This window comes from Empidonax traillii, unplaced genomic scaffold, assembly GCF_003031625.1.
Source record: "Empidonax traillii isolate 1590-97213 ecotype Southwest subspecies unplaced genomic scaffold, ASM303162v1 scaffold145:size929809, whole genome shotgun sequence".
NCBI classification, from domain to species: Eukaryota; Metazoa; Chordata; class Aves; order Passeriformes; family Tyrannidae; genus Empidonax; species Empidonax traillii.
Window position 1 is genome coordinate 111,032 of NW_020955338.1, and position 27,140 is coordinate 138,171.

At 39.2% G+C, this 27,140-nt stretch overlaps 1 protein-coding gene across 1 annotated transcript in view; it reads left to right on the top strand.

The window, feature by feature from the left end:
* The window catches only part of COL5A2 (collagen type V alpha 2 chain), a 99,574-nt gene that overhangs the window by 28,027 nt on the left and 44,407 nt on the right, over nt 1-27,140 (top strand). Inside the window, exons 2-6 of the mRNA XM_027884439.1 lie at nt 21,348-21,572; nt 23,060-23,073; nt 24,450-24,482; nt 25,129-25,161; nt 25,826-25,879. Of these exons, the coding sequence (XP_027740240.1) occupies nt 21,348-21,572; nt 23,060-23,073; nt 24,450-24,482; nt 25,129-25,161; nt 25,826-25,879 (359 nt within the window). The remainder of the gene's footprint in view (nt 1-21,347; nt 21,573-23,059; nt 23,074-24,449; nt 24,483-25,128; nt 25,162-25,825; nt 25,880-27,140) is intronic.

Consider the following 27,140-nt stretch of genomic DNA (forward strand, 5'->3'; position numbering starts at 1 on the left):
CCAAATTACTTCTATCATCTTTCTTGTAGGAAAGTTTTCTGTTTTTACTTTCTCTTTGTATTGCTACACTTTGATAAATGAAAAATAGGTAGGATTAAAGAATGATCAACAATAATGTCATATATTCCTAATACAAATTTTTTGATGCCTACTCTCATATGAGTTTGAATTTTTTAAAAATATAACCCTACCTTCTTAAATTGGCCTGCTGTTTTGTTACAAAGTCCACTTTTTTTAACTCTTCAGAGCATATGCTAAATGTCTGTTAAATACAGTCTGTTGAACCTGGTACATTTCCAGATTGGACTATTTGAAAGACAGAAAGAAATTCTATGCGCACAAATCCATCAAAAATTCAGAATGAATGAAATCCCAGAGTGATCATGTCTTTTTTCCATTTATTATAAATACTATCCAGCACAGAGCAGGATATTATAAATAATGTAACACATAAACCATGGAGTAAAACTTTTGGGGGTGATTTTAATTAAGGGCGAGAAAAAGGGAAATTAGTATTTCAGACTGTGGCTCCTATTCTTGAAGGGAAAAACTTCTGAACATGCAAAGAAACTGGAACCCTCCCCTGAGGACAGCTGGAACAGCAATGGTGGTGAGGTGCTATTCGAAATGAGCAAGTTCCTAGAAGGGATTCTGCAGCTGTCCATGCATATATTTTGGTAAACAGTTAAAAAATCCACTGGGTCAGCAATATGGATTTATCAGTGTTTGTCTTACCAACAGAAGTTTTTATTTCGGGTTGTTAAAAAATTCTGGTTTAGGCTCGGATCCACATTTTCAGAATTTCTTTGTAAATGGGAGCTGATACTTGGTTTAGTTTAAACCAGGAAGAGGAGATCTCAAGTTACCTCATGGTGTTTGCCATTAAAGATGGTTGTCTAAAGTGCTAAAATGACTTTTAAAGTGCAATTGATAGCGAACTTCCTAACAGATAAAATAGATCCTGAGCAATGTGCTTGTGAATGGCAAGGGTGGGTCTAATTCAGCTGCTTCAGGTTTCCAATGCGTTCAGCAGTGGGAAGGAGGGCTCCAGGGTCAAGTCTCCAGTTCCCTGAGGTAGGACTGGCACCATCCCCTGGGGGTTGAAATGACATCATTCTGAAATGACATTCATTCTGGGGATGAAATGACAGAATCACAGGCTGCTGTGATTAGCAGATAGTGCCAGAAGGTAAGTAAATAGCAGCAGGACGTATTTCTGCTCACCTTATGAGAGAGATCAGTAGATTCTAAATGGAAGAGCCTGGGAGATAAATTTTTGCAGCATTGTTTTGATTTTCGTTACACATCTTGGAGCTTTGAAGTTGTTCTGGCAAGTGATGATGTGGTTTGTTGTTGTTGGATGTCTCAGCATGTGTTCATTATGCTTACAGCACACATGAAGATTGCAAATAAATGGAATAAGCCATTTAAAAGTATGCTATGTACTGTAGGAAGAAGAAATGGACGAATGTGTGTAAATTTTAACCACTCACCACCTGTTTGCAGTACAAAAAAGCTGATAGATGCTGCCTCCTTTTTGACCCTAAGTTATGGATAACTTCTGAGGAAGGATTCCTTTAACATAGAAGTTGCTTATATCTTGGGGTAAGTGTTTTTCAGAGTGATATTTCAAGCTCCTTCATGCAAAAAGGGGTAGTTTCCTGTAGTAAACTTCCTAAATTTTGCTCTAAATATTTTAGTAATGGTGGGAGAGTTTTACTAGATGTACTTTTTACAGTTGGTGATGAGGTAACTGGAGCAATCTGAACCTATAGACACAGCAAAGAAAGTGGACTAAAAATGGTATCAACAGTTCAGTTTCTTATCCATCATCTCCTGCAACATGCCACTACAAGGAACTCCCTTTTTTTAAAAAGAGGAAACCCAAGACTGAGCATCAGTAATGGTCTGCAGAGGGGCACTTTACTGCATGTTGATGTGAACAGCTGATGCAGAAGCAGGAGATGATTGTGTGCTGGGACTTTGGGTTGCAAAACTTTGACCAGTGGTTTTCTTTGGTAGAAAGCTTTGATATTTGTTAAGCCAGAATTCTTCCCCTGGGTGTTTTGAAGAGTTCACCATAAGAGAAGCTGCAGTATGAGTGGGTGGGATCTGGCAGGAAACCACCACTTACAGCACAGAAAAATGATCTCCTGCGACATAAAAATAGATGTAAAGTGTGGCACAGAAGCTCTTTTGTCTCCTGAGCTTGGCAAGCTTTCTGGGGAGATGGAAATTCATGTGAAAGTGCTTATTGGAGGTATTGATGAGAGGTTTACCAGTCATCCACTGAAGGAAAATAGAACAATAGCTGTACAGTAGCTTTTGAACCAGCTGGGATTTGGGAGCAAAAGAAAAAATCAATTATCTGCAATAATTGAATAGAAGTCTAAAGGTGTAAATTGAGCTGATTTTACCCTAAACAAACACAACCATGATACTTTGAACAAAACCTAGTTACCTTTCAGAAATACTTTGTCAGAAGAATCAGTTTCAGTTTTAAAGCTTTTAGAACAGATCTTCACAAAGCATGAAAGAATCGTTGAAGAACAATTAAGGCAGATTTTAGGTTTTGGTTTGGAAATAGGCTTTTCTTTTGCAGCAGAACAATTCCAGAAGACGGGATGTGGTTTTGCTTGGTATTGGGAAATAGTCGTTACCTGTCTCTCATTCTTGCCAAGTTTCTTTTGGACTGCTGTGTGAGATCTGATGTTCCCAATGGGTCTTAATATTTACAGGACCATGTTTCAGTTTCTGGGATTTAGGAAAATAGTGTTTCATTTTTATTGACTCATGCTTTTGAGGTGGAGGCATCCTACAAAGCACACGGTGACAGTCTAATAGATGTAACTTTTCTTAAAAATAGCGTATAAAGGACCATTATTCTTTATATAATTTGCATATAAGGAAACTTTTGCAGACCAAAAGCATCTGTAGTAGGAAAAAACACGTAATCAACCTAATTTATTATCATTAAAGACTAGTTACTTTATAAAGCTTAGTGACTCTTCAAACTGCTCTATTGGTGGGGGTATCCAGGCAGTTCCCAGTGACCACTGGTTTGCTGGCTGTTTTGTCCTTGTCCTAGGAACCTTGCTATAGGAGCTGCACTTGAACTGTCCCAGGCTCAAGAGCTCACCCTGTGAGCACAGTGCAGGTGTGTTTGAAGGTATTGATGAAGAAACTGCATCTCCCTGGGAGGGCAGAATCTTTTCCTACGCTCCTGAAGACACCCTCCTGCTGCTCTCTGACTGACTCATGAGGAGATGGGAATTTATTGCTTGGAGCTGCTTTGTTAGGCACTGTGAATTAGGCTCAGGTTGGGTATCCTGTGGTGTCCTCTGTGCTAACACATTCACAGAAATCACAAGTTCTGAAAATGCATTTTTTAGAACATCCTGTGACATCACCAAACCTTACCTCGATTTCAAATCTTGGGGTATGTATTCTCATGACTTCACTTCCCTCTCCTGTTATCTGAAGTGGAATCTTTATCACTGAGTTAAAATAATTTTCCCCTTTGTGGAGACTCAAAAGTTCCCACCTGAAGAAAGGAGCATTATAAGGCAGAGATGTTAGGGTTGAATCTCATGCTGTTGGAATAACTGCTTAATATCAAAGGCTGTGTTTTATACACATATATTTTGAGTCCAGGATGAAACTGGGATTTCAGAAGGCAAACATGGAATAACCCTTGCTCAGTTCTATGTCTGGTAATAAATATATAGGGCATGAACAGTGAATACAAAAAAACTGGGAGTCCTTGTGAATTTACACCTTTTAAACCTGAGTGGTCAGTCAGTCCTGAAAAGGGAATAGTGAAGAAGGCAGTTTGATGTTGATCTGCAAGCCATGGATTTCGTCCCAGAACTTGCCTCCAGTATTTGAAGAATAATTCTTCCAAAGTATTTGAGTGAACTGCTTATTCCAGGTCCCTATAAAATTACGTAGTTTGGAATAAAAATAAATAAATCACGTTGTCTGAATGTAAATATGGATATATATAAAAAATAATAATTTCTGTAGCACTTTGTTAAATCTGTGAAAGATTATTCACTGGATTCTTGTGTTTGGAGGTGAAAGGGGCTGTAAGACCATCTATTCTCTGGCCCTTTTATATTACACTTCATTTGCTCTCACCACTTTACCCTTGAGCCCAGTATTCTGTGCTTTTATTGATTACATCAGTACTTAAAAACATAGTGTGCCTCATTATTTTAGTTTTTTTCCGAATTGTTAAGGTACCTTTTAGGAGTATTTTTGATGGTTTCTCACCTATCTAATCGGAAAATATGGTCTCTCAGGCCACAGAGGTGAGGTTATTGTGGGCATTTGGTTCTCATCTCTGCCTCTTGACAGTGTCAGTGGGGTTTCCTTGCATGTTGGAGGTCTTGGGACCTCAGCATTTGCTTAGTATTTACAGAGATGCATATTGAAAAGTATTATCTGTTATCCTAACATTCATTCCTAACATAGCATCATCTTTATTATTCTTTTGTGCCTCAGTGAAAGCATTAAAGCTCAGTGGGGATTTCTGTTACCTAGAGTTTGAAAATTGTTATATTATATCAATATTCATATGTAATAGAAATCTTATCCTAGGGTTTTTTGTGTGTGTGGTTTTTTTTTTTTTTTTTTTTTTTTTTTTTTTTTTTTTTTTTTTTTTTTTTTTTTTTTTTTTTTTTTTTTTTTTTTTTTTTTTTTTTTTTTTTTTTTTTTTTTTTTTTTTTTTTTTTTTTTTTTAAGGCTTACTATAATGTGGTTATTCCATAATATTGGCCAGGGGTGTGGTGCTGACCTCATTACAGCTTAGGAGGTTGCAATTCCTCTTATGGTGAGATTTGGTGGATGACCTTCACTGGTATTTACCTGGGCCTGGGACACAGACTCAGAGACCAGTTCTAGTTCCTTTACCTGTGCAGGAGTCCTGAAACTGCTGCTAAACTGAGTGTGATGAAGCACAAATCTCACCTAAATTACAACATGGATAATAAGCAAACAGATGAAGAAATTATAGAGAATTGAAATTATTTTTGAGAGAAGCAATAAGTTCAGAATTCAATCAGTACACTGAGATTTAATTGCATATTTAATATTGTTTCTTTGAAAAGCAGAGGTGCATGGCCTATTAACATAATAATTAATAAAAGATTAGGTTAAGAGCATTAGCTGAAATATTCTTTGAATCAGGTCTCGTAATGTAATTACAAAATCCTGTATTGTGATTATGGAGAACAGAGTGTCTACAGATATATCCATAGTGTACAGAGCTGATAAATACCAAACCAAAGCTTTTAATCCATGTGGGTGTTTCTGCAGTGGAATCAATAAATGCCAGGGCCTAAGAAGGATTTTTGTGGTGTAGTAATTTCAATTTGATCATTTTCAACCATCTCCATAAAGTTATGTCTTGTTTTATATTTAGAGGTTGTGTATTTTCTGCTGATCAAATAGAAACTAATGAGTACAGGTATTTCTGGTGTTTTATTCAAGACTGAAGAACATTAAGATTTTTATCTAGTTTCAATGGCCAGGTACCCAGCATATATACAAGATTAATTTTTAGAATCAACTTTTATTTATTTAGTATTACTCCTTTATTAATGCTATAACTGTATCTCACTCAGCAGTCACCCTTCAGTTTTGTTGGAAAGATTCCATGAAGTACAACAAGCAATCTCTGAGCTATGTGGTTTGAAAGTTCTTATATTTGATTTATAGGCTGTATTGAGTGTAAACTACACTGCTCTGCTTAATATCAAGAGCACAAGAGGCCCTGAAACAACAAGGCTGTTTATATTCTTCCAAGTGTTGATATCCAAGGAATGCCTCAAAGTGAGGTTTGCTTCTGAACACATCATACTTATAACTTTCTGTTTGTTAAAATGGTGCAGGCAAGGATGAGGAACTTGAAACTACGTAACCTGTGTTGTTCTTCTAATACCCTGAAAGCATATTTTGCATCCCAGAACCTTCTTGGTGCAGGTCTGCTGACTCACTGTCATCAAAAATATGACTGGAAAATTAAAAAAAAAAAGGAGGTACACTTTGTAGTGCCTCAGGAACACTCTGTGTTTTGGCATAATATATTTTTAGCACTAAGACTTTTAGTCCTGGTGTTGAAGAAAGGCACATTTTCACCTCACAGATTTGCTGCTGGTAGGAAAAAAAATTAGAAAACCTGTAATTTATACTCTATAATATTTTTAAATTACTGGATTTCCAAATTGCTGAGTATTGTATCACAATCAAATCATAATGATCTCTTCTTTATTATAGCACTTTATCAGCTGTGTACAGTGGGGTGCACCTCATCTTGGAAGTAAACCTCTCCCTGTTTGTCCCACAGTATATCAACAGGGAAGATTTTCCATGCTCCCCAAAGTAAACACAAATTTATATAATTTTTGCTGTGTTTGCATTTATCAGCACAGAATTGCACAGGAGGCTACACCCCTGCTGAAATGCTTAATTAATTGCTCATTCACTTAAAATTCTCTCACAAAACAAACAAACAAACAAACGTCTTCCAGTGTCTAAAAATTGCTTCTTGGGGGGATTTCTCTAGTGAAACCCCAACATATTATGTGATTTACATAATATATAATTTAATATTTTTATACATTGAAAGAAGCTATTACCTTGCTCTGAGTGGGTGCAACCTTTGTTGTGCTTTGTACCTTCTCAGGGTTCATATGTGAGAGTAACTGCAATAGCTCATGGCAGCTGTTACAAATTTGATCTGTTATGTTGACAGTGTTTAATTTATTATTCATTTTTAGTGCTTTCTACAACAGTAAGAGAACCAGAGCAGCCCACCAACCACAAATAAACCCTGTCAAAAAGTCCCCTGTCAAGCAGTGACCGAATTCCTTGTCAGGAAAGAATTTGTGATCCAGATACAGGAGGAAATTCCAACACCCCAAAGTTTCTAGCAGAAGAACAGAGAGCTAGGCAACATGAAGTGGATTGTAAGCACACAAAGAGGAGCCTGATCCAAATTTAATGAGGCTAAAAAATGGTTTTGGGATTGTTAAATTAAAGGGCTCTAAACTATAACATTAAATTCTGGATTGGATCCAGAACTGAGTATTGAGAGAAGCATTGTTATATTTGTCTTAAAAATAATTTATTTTCAGCAGATAGAATTAGTGAAAATGCATTAAATTATTCCAGATAATCATCAGTTCTAGATCAAAGCAATTAAATGCTTTTGGGAAGGACAAAGCTGAATTAATGTTTTCCAAAACATATCTGAATATAATTTGTTAACTTGGGCGTTGTTTCAGCCGTAATGAAGTCTGTGTTGGCTTATCCATTAGATGAAATTTTTATTTTATTTAGGATCTAACCTTTCCATCTCTCACAAATAGCTGTTTTCCCCCCAGTTTTTACAGGTCACTCCTGAGATTTTGTCTTTCTAGTTGAGCTAGAAATGTTGCCTGCCAGCTGGAAACTGCTGGAAACAGGGAGGCCTTTTAGGGAAATGCTGACACAACTTTATCTATAGCATAGCTGTGTGAACCATCTGTTTCCAATAAGGTGGTTATTATCTGTTCTTGTCAAACTTATCACTATTTTGCTCTCTTCTTCCATATGCAGTTGCAGACATGATAAGAATGAGCTTCATGAAGGATGGTTTTCCCTTTTGATACTATGCAGGTTAAGATATCAATTTATGCATGTTTATTTCATTGCCAGAGGCAAAAAAGTTATATTCCCTTTATATTCTCCCAGCTCTTCAGTTTTGGTAGTTCTTCAGGGAAACAATACAGAGGACCACACTTAGACATGTATCTCATTCTGCAGCTTTTAAAATTGCTACATATCCACTTGTTTAAAAAATGGTGCAGCAGGTGACTATGCTGAAGGGCTGTTGTAAACAGTGGGAAAGTGTCAGCAGTGATGTTGATCCATTAAATTCAGTGCCACAGTCCCTGTTCACACAAATTGAGGGTGAGGTTCTCTGTGTTAAGGCTGTGAAAATTTGTCTGGTTTTCTCTCTTGCTCATTTAGTGCAGTTCTGTCTGTTGTCTTCATCATGCATAAGAGTGAGATTCACATCAACAGGTACATGTTAGGAGACCAGAAGCCTTGAAGGATTTTGATGTAAACTTTGAATAAAAGCAGAGATGAATTTATTCATATGTTCCTGCCAACTTGGTGCTGAAGGCCTGCTGAAGGTATTCGAGAAGTCTTGTGGGTGGTCTAAGAGTACAAAATTTTTTTATTACATACATCTAGTTTATGTTGAAACATTACTGAACTCTCATATGAATTTTTGGAGAGAGCCAGGCAGCAAAGCACTCTCCCAAGGAGATGTGCACTGATGTGTCAGCAGTTCACTTTTAGATCGCTGTTTTCTCTGTGGCACAAGTGACATTATCCTTGAAGAAAGTTAGAAAGCTCCTTATGAGTACTGGTTGCTCACCGAGTGTTTGGAAGGTGTTGGCACAGCACACAGGCAAGGCAGCTCTGCCTGGCAGGAGATGCAGGGCTTGGTCTCACTGCACACAGGGCAGTCTGGCTCACTGTTCACATCTTGCCTCTGTACGTGCAGATCAGCTGTGTGGCTTGTGCTTCGGAGCTCCACTGTTGGACACTCCTCCCTGGGAGTACTCTGTCTGTCTTATGCACTGCTGTGCATCTTTAATGGCTGAAATAGTCTCTCCTTATATCCTACAGAGCATTTTATTTGATTTTAACAACTCTTTATTGAATTTGATTCTTGGTATGAGCCTATTAACCTGGTAGGATTACTGATATTTTAAAAATAATACAGTGATGATATATTTAGCCTTATTTGCACAAAAGATTGTTGGGGGTGTAGCTGTGTGAGTCTGTGTTAGGCAGGTCAGTGGTGAAGCAGGAGTAAGTGAGGAGGGGCACTGGCAACATTGCATTTCTTAGCTAGTGTGAGTAAATTTGGCAATAGGACATTGCACTCCAGAACTTGTCACAGACTTCTAGTACACTTTGTGGATAGATGCCAGCTATTTCTAATTATCTGGTAATTATCCTAGAATAGTGACAGATACCTACATGAAAAACAGATGCTGATCAAGGGACTGAAAGTCAAAATCTTAAGCAGATGTGAACTGGAGAAATTCTGTTTACTGATGGGCTACTGACTTCTCAGAATTGTGACTCTTCCAATCAGCTGTGAATGCAACACTCTATTTCCAGCCTTTTTCTCTAAGTGGAAGAAATATGAGTATCTTTGGTGGTGCTCGTGGTGATTGCAATGTTCTGAGGGTGCTAAAAGATTAGAGTTGGTTTAAAAGCCGTGTTGAGTCTACAGTTTAACATCCCTAAGTGATTAACTGAATTTCAGCAGGCGGGTGGAACAGAACACGCTGATTCGCACACAGATGTTCCAGTCCTGCTTTACTCAGAGATGTGAGTAGTGACCTAGGCAATAAAACCACCTCTTAAAGGTCTTGAGCATAAATATCTTACTGGCTTTGAAGAACCAGGATGATGATGTCACTTCTGCCCTTTGATCATAACAAGCATCGGACTTTACTGTTGTTACCAAGAGCTTGTTCCAACATATTCAGTACTTTGCTGAACTGGATTCCTATTTCTAAACAGATGGTAAAAGAATGGCAAATGCCTGTCCGTTTGAGGTGGTGTGAATTACTTCTTGCTATGAAGTTACTGATGCTTAAAAAATTGTTCTCAAGCAGTCCTTGAATGGGAAATTGTGCTGTTAAGGTATCTTCTTGATGTAACCCTCAGAGGTGGAAGGTGGTGAAGCAAAGGAAAGATACGCTTTTTCCTTAGGGAAAGGGTTTTAGAGAAAGAATTTGGGGTTCGGAGGAAGATAAACTGGAAGAGTTCAGAAAATGAAATTACGTAGGAACCTGAAAAGGTAGGAAATTAAGGTGCTTTTTGAGGAAAAGTTTAAGACTTTGAAAGACTCAGATGAGCTTTTGATAAGCTGGAGTTTATCTGACCCTAGCAAAACATCATTTGAGCTTCTCCAGGGAGAGATTTGAAAAATATTGAAGAGATGTGGTGAATGGACTTGTGTCTTGTTTGTATCCAATCTGCTGCTTCAGTCATAGAATGTTTTTTCAATGCAAACCTCAGTAATTCCATGTTCAAGTAGAGCCCACAGGGCCCTAAAGTGAACCTTTATGTCCTTTATGAAAAGTCCTAAACTGTGAGGTTCAAAGGAGTGGTTGGGCTGTTCTTATTTTTTGCTTGTATTGCAGTCTGAAATAGTGTGTGGAAAATGTAATTTGGGATACCTTTCCCGTACCACAAACAGTGTTAGAGAGAGAGAGACTACACTGAAAGGCGTTTGTAAGGAACTGATGTGTTGCATCAGGAAATTTCAGTGCATCTCAATATAACACAATAATGCTTTGCACGGGGTTAAAGCCCACTGATAAAGTAGTAGATTTTTTTTTGTTTTTTTGGATTCTGTGCATTTACATGCTGGTTGCAGCTCCTAGCTCTGCTTTGAGAGTGAACTGGAGCAACAAGTTGTGGGTATTTGTAGTGCTTTGCTTTGGAAGCTGACGTTCTTGTAACTTGGATGCTGCCCCCTTGGGATTTTAAGGGCTCATCTCAAAGAAACAATAGTAGGATAAAATTAAAAAGATCTGAAAAATGATAAAGTAGTTCTGAAAGGAGGAACTGAGGGAAATACAAAGTAGATTAAGTTCAAAGCAAACAGTAGCTGGAGGTGATGACGGCTGGTTTGTTTTAAACTACGCAGCCCTACTTGAAATTTAATTTATTCCAAACCTTTTTAGTATGGACTAGTTGCCTGACAAAAGTTCATAATGCTTCCTCCCTGAAGTATGGAATGATATCCAATGAATTAGAGCAAGAGAGCCTGCAGGAAAGCCTTTCATTTCCTCTGTCCCAGAAACCATAATCCTGCAGGACAGCAAAGTAATGGCTGGTATGTGTCTTTTTAAAGGACATTTATCAGTGCTATGCATCTAAATGACAGGGTGGATAGGATTTAGTCTTTGCTGACCTTTTTTTTTTTTCTTTTTAACATTTGGTGGGGATTTTTTATGCTCATATTTCATATGTATGGACCAAGAATTGGGACAATAACAAAGCATAATATAGTAACAAAGAGAGTCTCCAGATGGGCAAAGCTGACTCCAGTTACTCTTTGCTGCTGGATTTTTCTTAAAAAGTTAATAAAGCCATTTCCCACTGTTTCATAAAGACAAAATAAGAATTTTTTTTTTTTTTTAAACTTCCTTCTTAAATTTAATGAAGTTATGCAGCACTCCGAAAATGGAGTAAAGACAGCCTGGCCTAAATATTTTCTTCCTCTAGTAGGATTTTCAGTTCATTGGTCTGCAAATACGACTCTACTTGAAGACATAGTGGAAGTTGCAGTTTGCAACCACCAGCCTGTGCTAGAGGGGAAGCTGGATTTTCCCAAGCCAGCCCGGATCAGTTGTGGCAACCTGAAAAAGGTCTCATGACTCAGAAATGATGGAAAAGATGGAATTGGGTCAGGTGAAAAATGAAAACGTTTTTCCCCAGCTTGACTTGGATGTTTATTACAAGGCTTTTATTGGTGTGAAGTTCTCTCTTGCAAATCCCAGTGTTTTTTTTTTTTGACTGAAATAGGTAATTTCAAACATCCCAAGAATGAAAGAAGAGGTTTTCAAGCTATGTATCTAATAAAAGTACCCTCCTTGGTATTTCAGTAATGCAATGTTTTCCAACAAAAAACCCCACATTGTAGAAAAATTCCCGGCCAATCTAATTGTATTGCTCTTATATTCATTCTCAAGGATTTTTTTCGTCCCAAAGCTTTGTTGAAATTAATTCCTCCCTACTCTCTTGTTACTTACTGACTTTGTTACTTTTATTTGCACTGAAAGAAGGAAATTGTTTATTGCTCCTGTATCTGTAGGTAATAAGTAACTTTAACGCTCTCTGGGACATGACACACATCTAAATCACTGTCTCTTCCTCGTGTATGCAAGTCTGTTTGACTTCAGATTATGGTTAAAATCTGGGCTGCTCCTTTATCCCCCTCCTCCCTGATGCTGTGCAGAAAGCAGCCAGGATATCCTGAGGGCTGCCAAAGCCTGTTCCATGTCATCTTGAAACCAGAAGTTGCTGACTGAGCTGTCTGAACTGTGGTAAAAGGTAATGGTGGCAGAGAAGAAACAGAGGCTTTGTTCCTGGAATTTTTGCAGACTTTTTTTTTGCTCACCATTCTCTCTCTTTTTTTTTTTTTTTTTTTTTTTTTTTTAATTTCTCAGAGGCCCAGAATTTCAGCAAATGAATAGCTTTGCTGTACAAACAGCACATTATGAGTATAGCCTTTCCAGCAGTACCTTCCTGCTCCACCCAAACACTGGGTGGTTTTCACTTCAGTTTGAAATGCTGAGCCCGTTGGAATGCAAGGAGTTTTAATTATGGAATCGAATCTCTTGCTAATTACCAATCTTTATTTTTAGGTGAAATGGAGGGTGATATTAGCCAGCAAGGATACATTTAGGGGCTTACACGAGTCCACTCTGTAAACCACAATGTAGGAAAGCTTTGTGGAAAAGGCAGTGTGTGTAATGGTAGGTTTCTACTGAACTTTGATGTGTATAGCTTCAAAGAATGAGGATGCTTGGGTAGCAGCAAGTGTGGTTCTCTTAGATGTAACAAGAAAAGATATTCATACACGTTTTGTTTGACTTCAAATGAGCTAAATCCTACAAAACAAGGAAGGCAAACCTGTTATTTTGCAGTGCATTTTTATTTTATCAGTTAGGCTCCTGAGTGTTATAGCGTATGTGAAAAGGGAACAGTGAGACCTGTAAGATTTTGAATAGATGGGTGCAGAGAAGAGCAGACTGTAGATAGGGGCTATTTATTTAGTGAATTTTCCCTTTGCCATTGGATTGGTTATATCTGATTGCCTTCTACAATGAGATGACTGGCTTGGGACACAAGTGAAGAGAGTGGATGCTGTTTACCTTTGGTTCAGTAACGTTTTTGGTGCCATCTCCCATAGCATCCACAGGCAAACTGGGGAAGTACTCAGTCCTATATTCAGATAGGACTGAATGAGTGGATAAGAGGGGGAATGAAAAGCTGGTGGGACTATCGAGTTCAAAGAGTAACGACTGGCAGTTCAGAGCCCAGCTGGCAGCTTGATCGTGGTGACATTCCTCAAGGATCAGGGCTGGGAACACCAATTAAATGCTTATTTTAGAAACCTGCCTGGCACTGTAAAACCTTACCCTGCGTGGCTTGTTCCTTGGGCAACAGGTTTCTGATTGACTGGACAGCCAAGATGATTTCTAAAGATTCGCCGATGGATTTACCACAGGAATCCAAATGGACTGTGAGTGGAAACTGTGTCTTGATGATACTGACACAGGAAGCAGCTGACAGAATTTTCTTCACAGCCAAAATGCATTACTTTTTTCCTAATGCACAGCAGTCCAAGACCAAAATCAAACATCCATGGATTCCAGAAGGGTGAGCCAAGATAGACTGTGGAGGAATATTACATTTTCATTGTAATCTTGCTATTTTAGACTGAAGTTTAAATATGTTAGGAGCAATTCCTTATGTCCTGATCAGATTGGCTTTAATTTGCAGTAGCAGCAGGTTGGGCAGAATTCCCACTGTTGGGGTGTGTTTGCTTCCAGAATGAAGCCTCTTATATTTTAGGAAATGTGCTAATTGCAGATTTAGTTCTGTTTTAATTTTAGGGACAATGCCTGTGAGTGCTCAGCAGTGCTGAGACCAGGCCCTGTCTCCACAGATTGAAATGCTCCTGCTACATGTTCTCTTTTGTAAGCTCCCCACCATAAGAATCCGATGTTTCTGTGGGACCAGCCTGCCTTCATGCAAATGAAGTGACTCCACTTAAAAATGTCATCCCAGAGTCAAGAATGTGCTCCAATATTTTACTAAGAAGAACAAATGATCTCTGTTGCCTCAAGCCTCTTTTGAAATAATAGAAGATAATAGTTGGCCATGATGAGCACTTTATTTAGGCTTTTTCTGCCCTGAATTGGGAAGAAAGTTGTGGTACAGGCAGCAAGAGCTGAACTGACTTCACTCTAGCTACCTTGCATGACAAAGTCCAAGCAGGGCACTTGTGGCCGTGTGGGCTCCAGCAGGGACCAGGCAACCTGCTACTGACTTCAACTTCTGACTGATTTGCTCCAGCTGCTGAGATCTGCAATTGTGTTTTCTCAGGCATGCCCTGAATGCCTCCCCATTGCAGTCCCTGTGCAGCCTTAGACATTTGGAAGTAATTTCATTTCCCACTGTAGGCTTGAGGCTTGATTGGTGTCATCTGACAGTATTTGAGCAACCACTGCTGGCAGATCAGGCTCTTCAAACTCCCTCTTTCACCCTATTCTGCAGGCACCAAGCGACGTGTCCAGCCATTCACTTTGGTTCACAAGTAGAACCAAAGTGAAAACAGAGAAAAAGAAAGTAAACATGTTTATATCTGACCTCCTTCATGGGATAACTCCAGTGAGTTGGTCTGAAAAAGTGCTTTCGAAATAGGCAGGTCCAAGACTGGGGGGTAACCAAGAGGAAAGGACCAGTACAACCAATCTTGGAACAGTGTTGCTGCTGCACAATTCCCTACCCTGTTTGGGATGTTTGCAAGGGTTGAGACTTGTTCAGCAGCTCAGAAATGGTGAGGTTAAGATGCAGATACACACCAGATACTCTCAGGAAATGGAACAGTATAATAAACACTGGATAGTGCTGTGGGACCAGCAAGAGAAACCCTTTTTACTGGAAAGGATCCCAATATATCCTGCCTTTGTATTCAGCATGTGTCAGATCTCGTAATAAAAACATTCTTCTTGATTGTTCTGTGTTGGAAATGAAATTTACCCATAAAAAGGCAAGGAAAACTTCTGTTTTTACTGATGGAGACATAAATCTGTGAACCTGAGAGCTGGGGAAATAGGGACCACCCTCAAACCAAATATAAGATTGATTCCATCCGGTTAAGGGAACAGTGGAGAAGCAGATGCAGACTTCAGATATTAATTTAAAATAATTTGGGGGGGTTTAAACTGTATCCTAAGCATAGTTTTTCCTATTCAGTTTTCCCAGCAAAATTTGAAATCACGATGCTGACTGGAGAACACATTTATATATTTTGGCACAGTTTTCTGGAAGAAAAAACCCCAGTTGCCAGGTGACACTCAGAGAGCCCTTTACCTGAGGAATTACCTCCTCTCCTGAGTCAGGGTATATGGTTCAGCTGTTGCTTTTTGCCTGTGCAGGTGTTCAGAACATGGAGACTGAGTTTTCTTGGATGATGAATCTGAGAGGGTTGGAGGGTGAACTCCCTCCCCTCAGTGCCAGCCAGAAGCCACTGGCCAGGTGCAAAGTGTGTGTCTTTAGTGAGGCTTTCATGAACTGCCACAGCAATTTCAGCAATTAATTAAGTCTCTGCTTGGGTGCTGACTCGCACCTTGATACCTAGCAGTTTTTATTCATACTCAAAGTTATTTGTGGGCTCTGCAGGAAAACCAGTTGAGTGTGTAATTTTCCAGTCCTAAAATACATGTTTTAAAATTATTTACGTCATTTAAAAAATAACACCCTGGGACTTTTCTACTTCTGAAACAAAGCACAAAGAATTGCAGCTCCATGTTCCCCTCAATCACATGGAAACTCATTTGGAATTATTAGCATGCAATATGTTTTAATCTGTGGAGTGGTTTTTTAAAAATCAACTTTCTCAACTTTGCAAATTACCTTCTAGAGTTTTTTTTTTGTTTGTTTGTTTGTTTTTTGTTTTTTTAAAGCAGGAACTTTGCAGAATGGATTAAAACACCCCATCTCTTTTCCTAAGAAAAAGTTCTGATGAAACCTTGTTTCCTACCAATTTGTAGTTTAAACTGTGTGCCTGTGTGCATTTCCAAAAGTACAATGCTAGGGATTTGTTGTTATCCTCTTGTTTTACAAGGGAGCATTGGTAGAGCACTAACTGGGAACTCTCTTCCTAACTTTGAGTGTGCACAAAATTGGCAATTTTGTGCAACAGTTTGGTCATTTATTAGTTAGGGATTCTAGGTTCACCCTCGTGTATGTAACTGTAAAGTTACATACTCTGTGTCTTAATAATTATTAACAAGAATTGTTTCTGTGTAACAAATGCAAAATAGACGACGTATTTGTCCGCACTCCTGAGAACTATCTGATTTTCAAAATAATTGGTGTTTACATTATAATTTGCAAGGTACAATAATTAGGATAATCCTTTATTTAGAACGACTCCAAAAAAAGTTACCAAAAGATAAACAAAACAAGCAGTCTGATTCTTCTTGGAGCAAATGAGAGGCTTTTCCCGTTGATTTGAAGGCAATTGGATCAAGCCCTACGTTTGTTGTGGCAGGCTGACAGTCAAACGTTATTAACACCAAGCTCCTCTTGTCCCTGTCTTGGCAGCCTGTACATATGCACAACCGTACATCTGCAGAGTGGTTGTTAGCACATATCATCTTTCACTTTTATTTACTTGTGCACCTCTGCTTTGTGTGTCAGCAGGATTAAATTTTGTAATGCATATCTTGAAACTCTGCTTTTCATATTCTAGGGTTTTTTTAGCTTAAAACCCACTGATTCTGTGTAATCTTGTATTTTCCTTTCACAAGGCAGTGTGAGGATGACAAAGGGAGGATGAGATGAGCCCTGTGCAAGCTGCTTTGTTTCCAGCCCTTTTTCATTAAAAAAATCCACCCCATACCTCTTCTGTTCCAGTCTTTTCACGTGAAGCAATGCAAGGGCATTGGAGTTTGGTTACAGCATGCATCATGAAGTTCCTGTTGGCAGAAGAAAGCCTAAAACTGGCAGACTGTGCTTTCAGTACCGGTCATCATCTTCTCTGCCTTTGTCAGGCTGTGTTCTCTCCTGCTGTAGGTCTGTCAGCCTTTAAGCTCCTTTAATTAGCACGTTGGTAGGACTAATAAAAATGGAGCTGCTTTGATGTCAAATCCTTTTCTTTCCTTTGCCCTTCCATCTACAAACCAAGGTTGTTCCTGCCTGCAGAAAACCTTTCTATCTGCATGTTTTGCTCGGGCCATTTCTTTCCTCAAGTAGGGCATTGAGAGATCTATTTTCTTCCACCATATACCTGCCATCACCTCAGCTGAGGTAATGGTGCTTGGCTGCTTCTGATTTTTATGGTGTCATTTTCCTTCTTTTTTTTCTTTTTGTTCTACCTGCTTCCATGCCCAGGCCTTACTTCCCTTTTTCATATGCAAGATGTGAACCAGAAGTCGGTGAAAGAAATATGGGTACAGTAATGTGGAGTAAGTAACTTTAAACAGCAAACAAAGCAGCAGTAAATTTTCAGTTTTTGCTTTCAAAATGATGCATACCTAGTGATGAAAAATTGAAATGGTTTCATATGCTGCCTTTTAAAACACTTGTCCTGCTGTTGGCTTGTTGAGGAGTGGAATTAACCTTGAGAGAGATTCGCTTGAAATGAAAACACGCTCAGCACAAACTGTCCGAAGCAGGGTGTGCCTTACACACCTTGTATAAGCACGAACTTCTTTGACACTTGCTTGTGTTGACTGATGGATGCTGACAGCCATCTAGTGGCTGGGATCCCATATCGTGTCCCCTGCCCCTCTCACCCCCCAGCAATTGGTACAGTTTCAGTGTTGACACCAAAGTGGGCCTGGGTATGTCAGTGCCTGGTAAGATTTTGACTTCCAAGCTGTTGATGCGTAGTCTCTGAGTCTGATGATCCAGTGCTTTAGCTATAACTATTTGACTTCTGAGAAATGAGTTTCTTTAAAGTAAAACTGATACTCCAACACATCAATATATAGCAGGAAAAAAATGGCATTGTGCTTACTGTGTGTTTCATTGAAATCCTCTTTCTGAAGGTTGGTTGTGCAAGCTCATGGATGAATGAGTCCTCAAATGTATCATTGGGTATTTCTCCTACCTTGCCTGTTATATTTGCAGACTTCTTTGGAACTCAGTTTCTCCAGCTTCAATGGATTGGCAACCCCATAAGTTCTTTAGTCAGTCCAATACTAATCAGAATTGTACTTTTTTTTCTGTAAGAAAGGAATTGGTTAATGGGCTAGCAGATTCTTTTGCCACATTAAGAATTTCCAAAGCTGCTTCTCAATCCCTTCAATATATTGTTTTACAACTGCAGGGGTAAAAAGAACATGTGATACATAAAGAGTTTGTAACTTGGTCTCTGTAATTAAAACAAACTTGCAAATTTCCAAGCTGGAGAGGAAATGGTAGAACGATTTCCTTGGCTGTCTTTGCTGATCTGGGTGTAACTGGATAACATGTCTGCAGCTCAGGCCTGAGAGTAAAATGTCAAAATGTGCTTTTGAAATGAGCTGGCTTTGAAATAGCTGCTCTTTTCAGGTTACTGCCTCAGTTTAATGCAGTCACAGCAGAAAGGAAAACTAGAAGCACCAAACGTAATCATAGAATACACTGAGTTGGAAAGGACTCAGGATCACTGAGTCCCATTCCTAAAGCTGGACAATCAAAAGATATAAAAAACTTTGTAAAGATGTAAAAACACGAACATCGAAAGACGTGAAACTGTGTTTTCTGACAGTATAATGAGGTGTGGGGTTTTGTTGTGGTTTCTTTTTTTTTTGGTGTGTTGGTCTGTTTGGTTTGTTGTGGTTTTTTGTTTGTTTGGGGGTGTTTTTTTTTTTTTTTTTTTTAAACGGCATATCTGTGATCTGATAGGGAAGCAGACGTCTTAGTATGCTTCTAGAAGCTGGCATGTGCTTTTTCCCCCTGCCTTTGTCTACCTCCTTCCCATCCACTGAGCAGGACCCAGGCAGAATCCAGTCACCATCTGGCTCAGCTCTGATTTGCCAGAGCGGTTGCTATGTGGTTTATTTGAAGTTATGACAGAACGCTGACTTTGGGCTCAATAACTGAGAAATTTTAATTTCTGCAAGCGGCTGCTCTCTCAAGCAGCACGACGAGTTCTGAGGGTGAGATGTTAAAGGAGACATAGACCATATGCCAGACATCTGGGGGGAAAGGGCTGAGTGTGTCAGACAGTCCATGACGTCATGCTCACAAGGGAGAAGTGAGACGAGCGGTTTCCAAAACGCGATCTGCTGCTTGGGAAAAACGATTCTCACAGTGTCATAAATGGACTGCACACAGCAGGCTTGGTTGATGTCTTTACTTCACACTGAAAACATTTCCTCCTGAGCTTCTGCAGTGCCTCTTCGAGTCCTTTGGTCAGTTGGTGTGATAAAGCAGCTGAAGGGGAGCTGGCCTGGTGAAAATTGCAGTTTGAGTTCCTATTAGAGAGCTGCTGAAGTTAGTGATGGCAGGCAACAGTTAATGGCACATCTGCTCCAATTCTTCTTGACATTGATGGAGTAACTGGGCTTGAGTTGAGGCACGAAACTGAAATTCCAAATCTGCTCATATTTATTGCTTTGCAATTTTCTGTTTGCATCTGGTTTAAGTTAGGGCAGAAATGCATAGAGCAGTGAAACTTTCGTCGTGCTTAGAACTGTGAATTGTTACACTAATAACAGACTTTCTTAAGAAAACAATGGTTGTGGTCTCTGACTAGGGGGATTTACCCTATATATATAATTGACCCTACTCCCAGTCTTATATCAGTTAGAAATTAGGCCTGATGGGGAATTTCCAGTAATGCATTTAACTGGATTGTCCAGCTCCAAACACACTTTTGTTAGGAAGGTTTGTGTGATCAGATGGAGCTCCCTCCCAGGTAGGATTAATCTTCTTTGCAGCGTCTCAGGGGTGAGATGAATAACTTTGGACTGTGAGTGACAGCTTTGCTGTGTTTGACTCAGAGAATGTCTTGGCACTGGGATTCTTGGCTTGCAAGTTGTTTCACAATGTCTAGGGACAGCCTGGGGACAGTTCATTGGTTTTGTGGATGCCTGTGTTCCTTTAGAGGACGAAATAGTCATTGGAACAAAATGAAAAAAATCTCTTTTTGCTGCTAGGGCCTTCTGCAAAACATCAAATATGCAGGGAAAACTTTCCACTTTACTTGATTTTTGAATTCTTTCTCAGACTTAATTTTAGGAGAAGTTACTGAGATATACTCACCTCATGATTTAAAAAAAAAAACAACACATGATATTTAGAGTGTTTGCTTACAGAGTAGGAAGAAAACGAAGGCACAGGCTTAAGTATGGATAGAACAGTCCCCAAACAGGTGGTTTAGTCCCCTTAGATGCTGCCATCAGTCAAATTTTTGAAATTTTTGAGTTGCAAAATCAACCCACAGAAGTTGTTTCACCTGGGTGACAGAGGAGAAAGAAAAAACTGTATTGAATGGAATTCTAATGGATAAGTAAGAAATTATTTCTGAATTGGAATTCAAGAAAAAGAAAGAAACTAGTATTAAGACGAGAAAGAAAGCAAACATCCTGTAATGGAATTAAACATTCATGGTTAAACATTCAGGTTAAACATGACATATGCAACTTCAATAAAATAGAATGAGCTCCACAGAAATGTGTGAATATGTACATGGATAGTACACATCCATACAATCAGTTCATGCTGATCCTACATAAAGAGTGACATAGGATAGTCTTTCATATATAGGTAAAATATTTAAGGGGCATTTTGTATGTAGTTAATCTATATCCATAGAAATATTTTATGTGTGCTGGGATAATCAGGTAGGTCCAGACCAGTTGGATTATATATGCTGAGCAAAGTAAGTGATGTGAGGAGCCTCTTGTCACTCAGGCTGGAGACACTGCAATAGATATCCTTGCTGTGGGTGCTGCTGGACCAGTGGACTGTGGCTGAATGTCCTGTTTGGAGGATTTGATTCTCCACTCCCCAATAAATAAACCTTGCCTAATAAATGAGTCTTTTTTTTGTTTAGTTTTTTTTTTCTTTCTTTGGTTGTTTTTTTTTTTTTTTTTTTTTTTTTTTTTTTTTTTTTTTTTTTTTTTTTTTTTTTTTTTTTTTTTTTTTTTTTTTTTTTTTGTTGTTTCACCCACTGCCATGTCTGTTCAGCACTGTCCCAGGCACTGACACAAAACAGGGAATCAGCAGGAGCTCCTTGGAATGACGTCCAAAGACCCATGAGGCAAGGTTCATTCACTGCTTGTGGGAGGACTGTGCTCTCCCTGGTGACTTTGTTTTACTTCTTTCTGACCAAGAAATAAGGTGGTAAAATAAGAAAGACTCGTGACTGATATTTAAAAGCCTTTAGTATCAGTTCCAGCTATGCTGGTGGCCTGATTTCTCCGGGTATGTGATGCTGCTTATCAGCTCCAGATGTGCTATTTCCTCATCCAGTCCTGCTCCTTCGATTTCGTGGTTGGAAAACGTGTCATGTGTTCTCTCCCCTGTCCCAGGAGAAGATGTTGAAGAAATTGCCTGCACTCAGAATGGGCAGATGTACCTGAACAGGGATATTTGGAAGCCCTCACCCTGCCAAATTTGCGTCTGTGACAACGGAGCAATTCTCTGCGATGAAATCCAGTGCCAGGATCTGCTGGAGTGTGAGAACCCACAGGTGCCCCCTGGAGAGTGCTGCCCCGTGTGTCCCCACACTGCTCGTGACTTTGACCCCACCATTGGTGAGACTGCTTCCTGGTTTGCTTTTTTTTTGAAAGAACAGAAAGGCCAAAGGGCTAGGAAACCTCATTATATGGAAGTTTCTAATAGTATTTCCGTGGTGAAAGTTTAGATGTGACCACAGTAGATACCTGCCAGTTGTCTTCCACCTTGGGTTGCACCAGAGCTGGTTCTGGAAACAGTTTTCTTTAGAATATGAATCTGAAATAAGCCCAAATGGCTTTACAGCTGAAAGGTTGATCTGAATTCCATCTTGATATTTCAAGGAAGTTAAATTCTGGCTTCTTTTTGTGGTTCATCTGAAACTCAAAGACATTGAGGTAAATATATATTATAAACATATTAAGATAAATATATATTGTATAAATAACTATATATAACAAGTGTATTCTTTGATAAAATGCTCAATTCAGGGGCCCTCTAATAGATGAACAAATGTAAATAGTGTAAAGTATTTCTCCAAAGTAAAAACATGGATGCCTTTGTGACACATAAAAGTAAAAAGAGTGTGAGGTATTATTGACCCCCTGTTTGCATCCTGTCTGGTATATACCTTAAAGATTATGTCCTTTCCAGTCCATTGCTTCTTCCTGGAGAGACTTGAACAAAGCAACCCCCCCGCCCCTCAATTTTCCTAAAAGAAAATTTCTTACCTTGCAATTAATGCCACATAATACTGTGTACTGAATTCTTAGAAATACATTCTATGCATAATAATTAATTTCTTCAGGAGATATAATTGCTGTTGATTAGCTTAATATAGAACAAAGCAGTGATAAAGACCAAAGTAAGGACTTAGGTAATTGAGCAGTGGAGCAAGACGTGGTGAGCATTATTAAATAGGCTGTGCATCCTGTTGTGTTTTGGGAGGCATTAGGCCAACACCAACAGAGTACACCCAGCAAATATAAAAGCAACGTGGATACATTCCCAAATTCCTCACAGTTATTTGAGGTATTGATAAAATATTCCTCTGAAGGATTTTTGTGGTCATGAGTGTGGCTGCATGGCTCTGAATGCAGGCACATGATACTGCAGGTGCTTTTTGAAAAAGAAAAAGTCAAAAATCCCTCTGTTAGCTCTACCTTTCAAAAAATTCCATGTAATACCTTGTGGATCCATCACCACTGCGTGTACTGGAGTCAGTAATAAAGCTTCCTTTGACTTCACTCTCAATCATCAGGCAGCACCTGACAATCCTCCACAAGATAGTCTGCTTTCCCCGTGTGTTTTGTGTTATTCTGTGCAATGAAGAAAAAAGCTGAGAATCAGGGGGCATAATTGCAAGCTGTTCTGATTCCTCACACCTGAACGAGGGAGTTTGTGCGTCCCTGGGAATTTCCCCAGCTCCTGGCAGGCAACACATCATCCTCTGTGCATCCAGGATCAGGGATGACTCTGGCTGCAACACCACCCAACTCTCACTGTGTTCTGTCTCTCAGAGTAAAAGCATTAATTTCCTCTTTTCTTCTTTTCTCCTCTTTCATAGGTAGAGGAAGAAAGGTAAGATTTCCTTAATTTTTTTTTTTTTTAAAAAAAAAACAAACCACCAAACATATTATAACTGTTGAAAGACTCTCTTGCATCTCCTTGGAGCACATCATGAAAGACAACATATATAAGCTCTGTTTAAAACACTGAATTCTTTCTCTTGGTCTTCCTCAGTGGCTAGGGAGATTGCAGTCCACATGGAAAAAAAAAATGTTGTGATGCAAGCAAAAATCCTGATCTTAATATAGAGAATCCCCTGGCTGAAAATCCCTGCTGTCTACATCAAAGGAATTCCACTTTGAGTGGTTTGGTGCTTTCACTTCTAGCCTTGCCACAGACTGAGGGAAGGGACCACGGGGTCATTAGATGCTGAACTCTCAAAGCCTGCAGCTGGATTTTGTACCGAGGATGAACGGCCCAGAGGGCAGGAGGACGATGTGTTCATGCCCAGAGCCACTGTTCTGTGGGCAGCATCTCTCATCATGTGCAATTAAACAAAGAGGAGATCTGTTCTTACAAGAGAAATTAAAATGCATTCTGATAAATGAGCTTCTAAGGTAGCAAAAACTACAGTAAACAACTGAAATAATTTTTAGTTGATAAATTATCTCCACTCAGTAAAACTGAGTGCTCCCTAAGGAGAGGTGGTTTCTAAATGGATTTATTTAGTAAAAATAATTTATAAATTTAAAATAAATTTAGATTTATTTATAAGTAGACTGTAACCACCTTATTGGTGCTTGATAAATAAGGCAGGACATTTTTTATCTTTGCAAAGTTCCCTTTTTTTCCTTAAAAAACCAGTTACCCCCAGCAGGTCTAAAGCTAAGGATTTCATGTAACTTGTAATCATTGTCAACACACTCACAGAAAAGTCAATTGGCAAATGCCATTGTCCTTCACTCTGAAGCTGTGCAATATCATTCTGTCCCTAGGCTGCAGATGGATTTTTGTGTCCATAGATTTCATGATACGAATTTCAATTTAATATCTTGAGGAAATGGAACCTCAATGCTGCTCCAGGCTCTGCATTTTGTATGAATCAAATCATACAATCAACAACAGAACTCCTGTGTATTTGCTAGCACTTTGTAGCACTTCTAGCACAAAAGTTTCATGGTATTTTTTTAGTTTGATTATTCCATCAGATAGTATGTTATGCAGTTAGAGAAAGTTTTAATTTAAACCCTTCATTTAATCAGCGGCCATAGTCATTAAAACACTATGAATTATTTGTCACACGTACTTTAAATTTAGTCTAGTTGTATCCTCAGAGAAACCTTAGTTTTTGTGGCAGTCACAGGGATGGCATTGATAAACTAATGTACTGTTAATTGTACTCTCACTTCTTTTCTGCCCTCTGATGCTTTTGTATCTTCTTCCTACAGGGACAAAAAGGAGAACCTGGAATAGTGCCACCTGTAAGTCTATTTTTTTTCTCCATTTATCAGCACCCCCTGGAAGTGCACATTTGGGTGCTTTAAAGCAGAATTGCAGTAATGAAGTGAATACAACAAGAATGTTCATCCTAGGAATGAAAGGAATAGGAATTAAGTATATACTGTGTCACCCATGCAACATTAGAAATTCCAGTTAATTGCATTTTGGGAAAAGTTCTTTTTGAGTTAAAGCTGCTATAATCTTTATTTTTATGGTTAGATTTCTGTGGAGGTACAATGGTAAATCAGTATCTAGAAAGTGGTGAAATAAAATGTCACTATCTCTGTTTATCCGTTTCTAATGGGAAGACAAACAGATTTAACAAATTGATAGGTTGAGCCTAAATAATTTTAATTCACTTATTTGCTTATTTACAATAACAATGATACTTTCAAGATTTTGTTCATATTGCTTATAAAAAGACTAAACTGGAAGACAATAACCAGCTGAATATTTTCTTTTTCCTTTTTTTTTTTTTCATCCCCCTAAAAAGCCTTAGAGTTTGCCAGCTACTTTGATTTCCTCTCTTGTTATTTGCTTTTCAGTAACTAATTTTCTGTAGGGCAGTCGGGACAAATACAACCACAATGTTGGTGTGGTAACTTTAATTCTCGTTGCCTCTTTCAGGTCTCAGGGATACGAGGCCGCCCGGGACCAGCCGTGAGTGCTTTCTCGCTCCTCTCTTTCTCTGATGGTGGCATTTACCACTTTTTTGCCATTTCTGTTTTGTATTGTGGGGGGGAAAGAGGGTGATGTGAAGGGGGACTCTTCCATGCCTCTAGTGGGTATGGGCTGCAAAGCCATCAGGTTTGAGGTGGCGAAGGTATGGCATGGTTGTCACAGTCACAAGTCGGCCCATCCCAAGAGGATGGATGAGTTGCCTGTAGGACATGCAGGTCTCAGGACCTTTGTGCCAGGTGGATGCTGGGAAATGCTTCTCCAGCAGGGATCTAGCAGGAATAGAGGGAGACGCAGAATTTCCCCCAGCTGTGGCCGAGGAGGGAGCACTTCTGGATTCCTTGTGTACAGCTCCATGTGGAGAGCCTCCAGCGTTCAGAAAACTTTCACTAAATTAACCTGTGGAGCACATGGGAGGTGAAACCATTTTGTGGACCTCTGCATCCTGGTTCTACTCCCTCCAGGCAATGTAAAATTGAGAAGAAATATTTATTACCTGGTGATTAGAGCTGTTTTCTTTATGAAGATGTGGAAAAAAAACTCTCACAAATAATTTTTAAAATGAATATGGCATTTCATGTTTTCAGAGCTCTATTAATCATTAGCTAGTTTAAAAGGTGCTTAATATTTCTGGTCTTTCTTTTAGGGACCTCCAGGCTCACAAGGTCCACGAGGAGAACGAGGACCAAAGGGAAGACCTGTAAGTTATTAAATATCTCAGAAATAAAGTACTTGAACTAACCTCAAAAGATCAGATGTCTTTAAGCTATCTCTATGTCTTCTAGAGCTACCAAAACTGTCCTCCTATTTTCCAGGAATCAGGTAATAAGCAGGAAAATGCTTCTGTTTCACCATTCCTTGGTTAGATTGAAACATGAATGCTTTGAGAGAACTGACAGAGGTTTAGCACTATTTCCACTAAAAGCTGTGCCTTCTCAACAAACATTCCCAGACAAAATTGGAACATCACGTTCCCCTGTTTCTGAACCTGTTGACTATTTGCTGCTGACTCCTGTGCAGCAGAAGCAGTGTGAGTTGTGTGGCCCAGAGCATTTCAGAAAAGACAAAGCTCAGGAAGTTAACAGGAGTTAATACATGACTACATTTGCTGGTATGCTGGTGAATAATATAGTCAGGATTGCTCCGTGGAAATAGAGACTTCACAAGGGAATTTCAGTGTCTGCATGTGGAGAACCGCAGAAAGGCCAAAGAGAAGAACTGAAAATACCCAAGATGACATGTTCCTTTTGAAAAAGCTAGGTCAAAGAGCAGAAGCTGCTAAAAGCAGATCTTGGAGTTGTATCATTGCAATTTCAATGTGGATATTTTCCTATCCCTCAGGAGAGAGCAAGCCAATACTGAGGTTAGGCATAAGCCTAAAACAGACACTTGAGCTGTTCTTCCAGTGTGTGCCTGTTGTCTGTAGATGGAAATGACATTTCTAAAGCAGTGGAGTGAGTGTGTAGCCTCTTTGAGACAACTGCCAAGCCGCTGCTGCTCTTTAGATCACATTAAGACACTTGTCTGAAGAATGAGTGTTAAGATGCTTAAAAGAAATCTGGGAGTAATTGTGAAGTCTTTTTGTGTGCAGAGGAACCTGGACTGTGTTTTCTGAATCAGGCTGTGTCTGAAGTGCTTTCCTAATGTGCAGTATTGTCTCTGATATTCTAAATAATTTCTGATTCCCTGCCGAGCATCCCTTGCATGTCTCTAGGTAGTGGTAGCTGCGAGCACCTAAAATGCCAAAAGGTTGTAAACACCTTCGAGTTCCTTTGACACGGGTTATTATTCTGCTTTCAAGGAGTATCAAGGGATTGAGAAGCAGTCAGCTCCTTTGAAAATGTTACATCAAAGGTTCCACTGAGCTGTGTGTGTGTCAGGTCTGAGACCAAAGAGCACTGCTGTTAGATACAGTGACTGCTAGGGCAGGGGGGTTTATTTTTACTCATAAAAGAAATGTT